At 39.1% G+C, this 9,583-nt stretch overlaps 1 protein-coding gene across 1 annotated transcript in view; it reads right to left on the reverse strand.

Annotated features, from left to right (window-relative positions):
* Positions 1–9,051, reverse strand: part of ZNF484 (zinc finger protein 484) — a 57,017-nt gene extending 47,966 nt beyond the window's left edge. The window contains 1 exon segment of the mRNA XM_074330153.1: positions 8,955–9,051. Coding sequence (XP_074186254.1) covers positions 8,955–8,966 — 12 coding nt within the window. The 5' untranslated portion in view covers positions 8,967–9,051.
* Positions 9,052–9,583: the final 532 nt, after the last annotated feature.

The raw sequence follows: 9,583 nt of genomic DNA on the forward strand, positions 1-9,583 counted from the left end.
CAACTTGAAGCTGAATGGCACCCTCCACAAAGGACAACAACTTGACTTGGAAAAAAAGTCCTAGAAGTACACACTGTTCCCCAATAAAGTCCTGTTCCCCTTCCCCACCCAATAAAATCTTAAAGAAAAAAAAAAAGAATCTCCAGATTGAACTCTAACCTCTCACGGCTAAGAAGCCAAGCCACAGTCTCGCCATCAGACTTCACCTGCAATACCTAGAGATTTGGTGAATTCCTCAGATTCTCACGTTCCCCCAAAATGTCTTGAGGTTCTTCTTTTGCCATCTCCCAGGAAAGGAACCTTCGTTTCTTACCTGGAAAGACGGCTGTGAACCACAAACAAGGTATCAGGCTGTTTTTCCAAGTGGCTTTCATTGGCTTCCAAAGTCAATTTTAATACCTTAGAGCTTTCTGGCGACATTCATGTCTATGCATGTGTCTCTCAACATGACATTCCAGTCAAAGTCTTGGTAACAAAACCAGTTTCGAATTGTGTCCTGTTATAAAGAGAACAGATTCTTATTGAATTTAGGCAAACAACCATATTGTCATGAAAATAACAATACACATTCATTAAGAGTCTCCAAATTCTGGAGGTAGGAATAAATATATAAATGTTTCAATACTGCTTACAAAGGTATAATTTACCAAACAGCTCTAAGAAAAACAAGTTTCCTTATATCTAGAAAACAAAAAAGATTTAAAAATCAGCAATATTTCAAAAAAATGTTATAAAAATTATAACCATCCTTGGTTAATTCAGTCCCATATAATCAATTCCTGCTTATCCTGATCTTTTACCAGCATTTTATAAATCCAGTTATTCCTTAGAGTTCTAAAAATCTTCATCCAATTTAAAGGCATGATCTGACAATTAATTCTCAGAAACCTGTATTTTAGAGTAAGTCAGAGTCCTCTCCATGGATCTTAAAGATGAAACATATTTGCAAAAGTATCAGGATAAAACGACTCTGTAAATGACACCACCCCAAAAAAAAGATCTGATTATAATGCAGTTGACAAAGAAATTTGCTTTTCTGTAACATTTTTAAATGACTATTACAATTACAAAGAAAATTTTATCACAACTTTGTAGGCTCTTGAAGATTTTATTAGCTCTATAACATTCACTTTAGGAATAAGAATATATGCATACAGGGGCGGACTGGTGGCTCCCGTGGTTAGAGCGCAAGCTCTGGGCAACGGGGCTGCCGGTTCGATTCCCACATGGGCTAGCAAGCTGTGCCCTCCGCTACTAGAATGAAGTCAATGAGCTACCACTCAGCTCCTGGGTCGCCAGATGGCTCAGTTGGTTGGAGCGCAGGTTCTCAACCACAAGGTTGGATTCCTCAACTCCCACAAGGGATGGCGGACTCCACCCCTTGCAACCAACAAGGGGCAACTGGACCTGGAGCTGAGCTGCGCCCTCCACAACTAAGATTGAAAGGACAACAACTTGACTCTGAAAAGTCCCGGAAGTACACAATGCTCCCCAATAAAGTCCTGTTCCCCTTCCCCAATTAAAACAAAACAAAACAAAACATTATTAAAAAAAGAATATATGCATACAAATACAACATAATAATTTTTTTTCAATCTCGATGTGGCCTCTTCTTTATATCCTTAGCTATAGGGGTTTTGTTCAACTAGTCTTCAGATGATTCTTGAGGTCGATTCTTCTATAATTTAGTTGTAATTTTAATGTGACCTTCTTAACATAATTATTTCTTTATTTGCAAGGCTTCCCATGTAATTTCAACACACCAAAATAAGCTTAATTATTTTACGATTTCTCTTTTGTAAAGAGAGAAAACTAATTGTTTGAGGTATCCCAGGAATGGAGGATAACACCTCAGTTATCCCAGGTCAAGAATGTATTTATAATTTAAATTTTGGGAAGTTTGTCAAAATATATCAAAAGGTTTGGACATTTGATTAAATAGGATCATAAGTCTTTATGAAGCAGTGCTTAATTATCCATTTCACCAAAGTGGCAACAAAAAATTTCAAATACAAATGCAGAAGTTTATATAATTATTAGCAAAACCTAGTTCTTACTATTGAGGAGATTCAGTTTTCTTAAGTAACCAAGGACCTGATTAAGACAACATAAAATACAGCAAATCATTTGAATAAAACACAGAATCTTTGCTTTCTAGGTAGAAAATTTTTTGACAGTATCAGTAACGGACCAATAGTCCAAGAAACTTTGTCCTTTTTAGCAGAGAGAAAACCTAACTCTAACTTTGCATCAGTTTACTTTTGATACTTGCATCCACTTACTTGATTACATTTATTTTAATCTTAATAAGCTTGACCACATAAAACTTCATAAAACTTTCTCAGGATTCTTATTTGGTAGACTTAGATATTTAATGAATATCCATCAATTTTCCCCCCTTTCTTCTGCCTCCCCTTCCTGTTCCCCTCCCCCCTCCCCCGCCACTACGGTTCAAGCCGTTCTTTCTCAGTCTAGTTGTGTAGGACACAACTCCCTGGCCCATTATTACATGTCTGGAGGCAAAGACTGGAGGTAAGGAGAAGAACCCTCTGACCCCATTTTACTTCTTACTTCCAAGCAAAGTACACACAAATGTCATTTTACTTCTTACTTCCAAACCAATAGTGGAAGAAGCCTCAGGTTGACACACAAGACAATAAATTGAGTACTCTCTCCTAACCAAGCCTCAGATACACTAGGCTTTACAAATTTCAAATTCAAATGGCCAAACTAACAAATGTAAACAAACTGGTTCACAAATTGGGTACAAGTCCTACAACTATTCCCCTCTCCAATAGGGTACCCTAAACAAATACAAAACAAATTGGCTTATCCCAGAGGAAAAGCGCAATGGAGGGGAAGGGATCTCCTGGTTGTACATACCAGGATGACTTACCCTACTTCCAAATCGAGGCTGTCTGCTTGCAAAAGACACAACAAATAAATGGGTAGAGTCTAACAATCCTGATTCTACTATCAGATGGAGACTTGCAAAATGCAGATGGCTTTTTCCCAGAGAGAGAAAGCCCAGACAGAGAGGAAGTATTCCCAGCTGTGCACACCAGAGCAACTCACCCCAGATATCTGGTAGACCAAAGTCCACAGATGTTTTCTTATTCGAAATGAGCTATGTGCTGAAGGCAACCAGCACCTACCTGCTGGGGAAAGCTCCTTCAATGCCCCCAAAGCAAAATGGTCTTGGCAGCTGCTTGGTACTCACAGAGGGGAATGTGAGCTGGGATTGGTCTGCCATGGGTAGAAAAAGCTCACCAAATTGTTACCGGTCCAAAGTGCCAAACACTTCAAAAGGTCAAAACTCAAAACATCAGAGTTTGGAGTTAGGAAAGGTTTATTGATTGAGAAGGTGCCAACCGATAAGATGGGAGCCCAGTGGTACCTCAAATCCATCTTTAAAAAGTACAGGGTTCAGGTTTCTTTTATGACAAGGGAAGGGGAAATGGGAGGGGCTGTTTTTATAAAACTCAAGCTGGTAAGCAGAATCCCTCTAATGATGAGCATGTCTGTATGTAAAACCAACCAGAAGCTATTAGCCTGAAGGCCATGGGAACAAAGAAGACTTGAACAAGATGGAATCAGATTGAGCATTTTACTGTTACAATAAGAGAAACCTGATATAATATTAACACCTACAAACCTGAGTTCTTTGCCCTGGGAGACATTTTCACATGATATGATTGACATTAATATGATTATTAATGACTGAATGGGATTCTAGTAATGTGCCAGTATCTTTTGACCTTTATGATTGTTTTGCTATAAAAGACCACATTCAAAGACCAGACAGTGGACTGTAATACTATAATTTATAATTAGAAATACATATTTGGGTTTTGTCCCCATTTCTGGTTCACAGTTCCCTAAACCCTTGGAATTTCCCAAATGATGAGAGTGATAAAGGTGTATTTTGTTATGTGAATGAGGTGACTTTTGGAAGCACCTAAAGATGAGGAGAACCAACCAAATCAGAAGGCTGGAACTTTCAGTCCCACCCCCACCTTTGGGGAAGGGAGAGGCTGGAGTTAAATCAATCACCAATGTCCAATGATTCAATCAGCCACTCCTATGTAATAGTCTCTGTGAAAACCCAAGAAGACAGGGTTCAGAAAGCTTCTGTGTTGGTTACCACATGGAAGTGCTGGGAGAGTGGCATGGCCAGCGAGGACATGGAAACTCTGTGCCTCTTCCCACATACCTTGCCCTATGTATCTCCATCCGGCCATTGATTTGTATCCTTTAATATCCTTTGTAATAAATTGGTAATGGAGTGAGTACATTGGTTTTCCTGGGTTCTAGAAGCCATTCTAGCAAATTAATCAAACCCAACAAGGGGGGTGTTGGAACCTCCAATTTGTAGCCACTGCTGGAGCAGAAGCACAGTGACAACCTGGGCTGTGACTGGCACCTGAAATCCAAGGGGAGGGAGCCGTCTACAAGACTAAACCCTTAACCTGGGGAATCTAATGCCAGCCCCAGCTAGTGTCAAAATTTAGTTGAATTCTTGGATACCCTGCACATATGAGGCTTGCGTGGTATTGTGTGTGTGTGGGAAGCCTCCCACCCCAACCTTACACATTAGAATTGGGTTCAGGAACCCTTTTCAGTATAATAGCAGTTGCTATTTTTATTAAAAGTACTTATTTTTACATTTATATATTGAAATATTTGTGGATAAAAGGACAGTGTTTGAGATGTGCTTAAAATAATTCCGCAGAAGAGCAAAAATGTGGGGGAATGGAAGGTATAGATGACAACTGGGTGGCATGAGCTAATAATTGTGGAAGTTGATTGATGTTTATATGGAGGCTCATGATACTACTTGCTTGACTTGTATTTTTGAAATTTTCATAGTAAAAAGTTTTAAGTTATTTTTTTTAGATAATCAGAGAAATTTGACTATAGATTGAGTATCAGATGATATCAGGGAATTACTGTAACTTTTGTTAGGTGCATAATAGAATAGTGGTTATGCAAAAAAGAAACAAACAAATAAAAAAGACTGTCCACATCAGTTGGACTTGCATTCTGAAGCATTTGTGGGTGAAACTGAAATGACATGGTATACAAGATTTATTTTAAAATATTCTGGCCAAAACAAAACAAGTGGGAAGGAATAGGTGAAACAACACTGGCAAATATGGTTATTGAAACTGCATGATGAAGGCATACAGGAGTTTATTATACTACTTTTTCTACTTTCGTGTATGTTTGAAATTTTCTGTAATAAAAAATAAAAATAAAAATAAAACTTGTCCCAGTACAGAGAACAACCACAGGGCACACATCAGCCAGTACTGTTCACAATGAAAAAGGATAATGCTTTGTTTCAGCAAGTCCTGCTCTGAGAAAATTTCTGCTTCTGAGACTCCCTCCCCCTGCCCCTTCACCTGCAGCCAGGGTAGGAGCTGGATCTGGGGCCTATGGGACAACCTTAGTTAGCATGTTCACACTGGGCTTCACTTCTGTGTATCTTAGCAACTCCAATTTTCCCAGGAGCCCTAAGCCTGGTGAATATCCAGAGACTGCCAGATATTGAGCCAAGGTGGGCTGGAGTCTGAAAAAGAGATCCTGAAGGCTCAACTAAATGGTGACGTCAGAGTTCTGTGGAAACACAAAGGGATCCAGCTGAGAGAATGCCACACCATGACAGCTAATCAGCCTCCTCCCAAGAGGACATCAAATAGTGTGGAACATGATGGCACAGGGGAAAGATATAAGGTGTGGAAACAAATCAATGTACATTTGAATCCTAGCTCTTCCACCTTCTAGCTGTGACAATCTGGAGAACTCACTTCAGTTTCATCTTTATACTTTATACATAAACAACCCTATTTTATAATAATACCTGAAAACATCTCAGCCCATGCATGCATGGCACATAAGTACTCATTAAATATTAGCTATTGTTATTGTTACAAAATCAGTAATCCACACAGAATGCAATTATCAGACATCATCTAACTTGAGAGACCCAAGTCATCACCAACCCTGGCACCTAATTCCTCACTCCCACGGCTCAGTCTGCTACAACTGTCAATCACTGCACAAGGACCCTACCCCAGGAACACATACACGAGCCTCAGAATCACTGATTCCCACATCCTGCTGCCCACAGGCCCCAAATCACAGAGCTCCCAACACTGGCTCTCCATCAATCCCATGCCCTGTAAAGAAAAAAATCCTATGTGTGTTTTCCTCTACTCTCAATACTTCCTCTACTCACAACTGTGTGTGTGTGTGTGTGTGTGTGTGTGTGTGTGTGTGTAAGGGCATCCACACCAAGCAATTCTGCAACAGCTGGACATCCTACAATTTAACTCGATTCTGACACCACATACTTGGAGTTAGTGTCAGATCACACAGGTTAAGCACTCAGTCCCAAAAGACTGCCCCCACCCCAACTTCAGATGTTAACAGCAAATCCAGATTGTTACTTGTGCTTCTGACCAACCAGCTATAAATCAAAGGTTCCCAGGACCCCCTCCACAGATTCTATGAATTTGCTAGAGTAGCTCACAGAACTCAGGAAAACACTTAACTTAATAGATTACCAATTTATTATAATGTAACTCAGGAACAGCCAGATGAAAGAGCTGCATGGTATGTGGAAAGGGGTGCCCCACTCCCTCAGCCTCTCCACATGCTCAATCCAAAAGCTCTCCAAACTCCATTTTTTTGGATTTTATGAAAGCTGCATTATGTACAGATGATTGATTGATCAGCCATTGGTGATTAATTCAACCTCCAGTCAGGAGGTGGGTTTCAAACTCCCACCCTGTAATCACATGATTGGTTCACCTGGCAACCAGCCCTCATCCAGTAGTTATCTAGGAGCTTTCCAAAAATTACTTCACTGACACGCAAAACTCATGACACAAAAAAACATCCATTTCACCTTTATCCTTCTGGAGCTATTTCAAGAACTAGAAACAAAAGATGCCCCTATAGATCTTATTACTTAGGAGGTTACAAAGGTTTTAGGAGCTATGTGCTGGGAACCGTGAAGACCTAAATACATATTTCTTATTATATCAATATATCACATGCCCCCATTACTGGCCTCTGCACCTTTATCAATACCCATCATTGATCTCCATCAGTGATCCCAAGAGCCCCAATATGAGACACAACTACACCTGCAATGAGCCCTGAGAAAGCATCCAAGCACACATCCCACCAATCTTACCACTAGGCTGTACCATTAGTCTTCCCCACAAACTTAGACACACAGGAAGGAACCCAATCAAAGAACAAATCTAAGACTATTCTAGAATTTTAAAGGTAAATTTAAAAATCTAAAACATTTCTAAATCTAAGGCACATGTGAAAGAATGGATAATTTACGAGAAAGAATTAAGACAATCAAGATATTTCATCTGCAGTAATGAAAGCTAATATCAGAAATAGCATCTAAAAGACCATTTCTCTGTTAGGGCCAGAGAAAGATATTTTTCAGAAATAAAAGCACTTGCAGAGTATCTCTATCTGAGGAAAATACCCAAAAAGATATTCTAAATGAATGTAAAATGAATCAGATGAGAAATCGCAAAAGAAAATAATAATTATGAAAAAGGACAATGATGATGATGTAATAAGGAGGCCATCAAAGGGAAAATTAGTAATAGCCTATGACAAAACATTTCTAATCATCTCAGGAAAACAGAGGTTATATAGGTGTAGAATGAAAACAATGGACAGAAATTTCTTCAATCCAATGTAAGTATGAAAAAGAAAGAAAAAGCAGAAAATGAGTTAAATAAATAGTAAACATTAGAATGGGAGGTATAAAATCAAGTAAATTATTACTACACTAAAGGGAGAAAATTATCCTATTGACAAGTAGAAACTATAGAATGGATTTGGAAAAAATAAATCTATTATTTACAAGTAGTTAATGTAAACACGACAAATACAAATACAGAGGGTGCCAAAAAAATGTATACATATTTTAAGAAACGAAAAAACTGTATTAAAATTGAAATAGTCAATATATACCGATAACAAAACATGAATACAAGTCATGCGTATACATTTTTTTTACAACCTCCGGCATAAAATACAGCCCTGGGCAAAGATACATCATCCAAATGCAATAAAAGTCAAAGCAGGGATGGCAATGTAAATATCAAAGTGAAATTCAGGTTATAGGGGTTTTTATTGAAAAGAGGAAGTCTATAATAATAGTATTCAATAAATGCAAAGGTATTACAAAATGCATTAACCATTAGATGTATGTATACCTCTCCCCAAACACACTCAAATAAAACTAGCAAAACAGCACACATAAGTATAAAGTGAACTATTAGTGAGAGATTATATCTCTTTCAGAGTATAATAACTCAAGTAGACCAAAATTAGGAAAGAAAAATAAGATTTGAAAAATACAAACAAGTTATACTTAATAAAAAGAGAACTTTGCATCATACAAACAGGAAATATACTTTCTCTTATATCCACTGAACAAGTTCATTGTGTAACTTAGCTTCAAATAAAATCTTGATAAATTTTTAAAAGTTGAGACTTTGCAGGCTACATTTTTATGACAATGCAATAAAATTAAACAGATCTTAAAAGTGGAACATTAAATTGAAATTATCAATCTAGATAGGGAGTTAAATAAGGTAAATGGAAACTTACATGCAACTCCATGGCAATATATATTTTTTAAATCTCTAGGGAAATATACCATGATAATAAGTCAAAAATAGAACAAAGCAGGTAAGGATAAAAGAGAGGAAATCAATTAAAACCTAGGATCGCCCCTGGGATCTCTCAGCCCCGCAGTTATCCTCCCTCACAGACCCCACAGACCCCATCCCTCCGCCCACATATCCACCATCAAAGATCGAACAGACCTCAGTATTCCACCCGCGGATCCACCATCCAGACCACCCCGACCTCCATTATTACATCAATTGACCGCCCCCATCACTGACCCGATAGCTCATCACGGACAAAGATGCTTCCTCACTCAGCCCCGGATGCTCCCATCCCTGCACTCACTTGCCCCTCACCCATGATCTCACAGGGCAGTAGTCATTTACCTTCGGTGGTGACTATAATCACAAAAACTAAAACGAGATCTAATTCCCCTTTCTCTATCCCTCCCAGGCCCTGAGGGATTCCTTTCGGCGCAGCCTTGGTGGGCGCATGCTCAGCAGTGGCTTCTAGGATGAGGATTGCCAGTACTCAACATGGCGCTTTGCTAAATTGCGCCCCCTCCCTAAACGGCGCGGACTTCGCCGCCAATATGGCGGCGCCCAAGTAGTCACTGAAGCTGCCGGTGCCTATGGTGATGTGGAGACTGCGCAGCTGAGAGCTGTCAGGAGGAAAGGTAGAACAGAGGTATACACTGTGAGACTAAGACAGGAAACAACCAGAGCCCATCACCTCAAGCCACATTCAGGCCTTTCCTTATGGATTCTATGGATTCAAAACACCATCAACCAACAAGATCTAACCAGCAATTATAAAACACTCCACCCCAAAACAGAAGAATTTACATTCTATTTAAGTACCTATGGAGCATTTACCAAGATATACCATAATCTGGGACATAAAACAA

This window comes from Rhinolophus sinicus, linkage group LG04, assembly GCF_036562045.2.
Source record: "Rhinolophus sinicus isolate RSC01 linkage group LG04, ASM3656204v1, whole genome shotgun sequence".
NCBI lineage: Eukaryota > Metazoa > Chordata > Mammalia > Chiroptera > Rhinolophidae > Rhinolophus > Rhinolophus sinicus.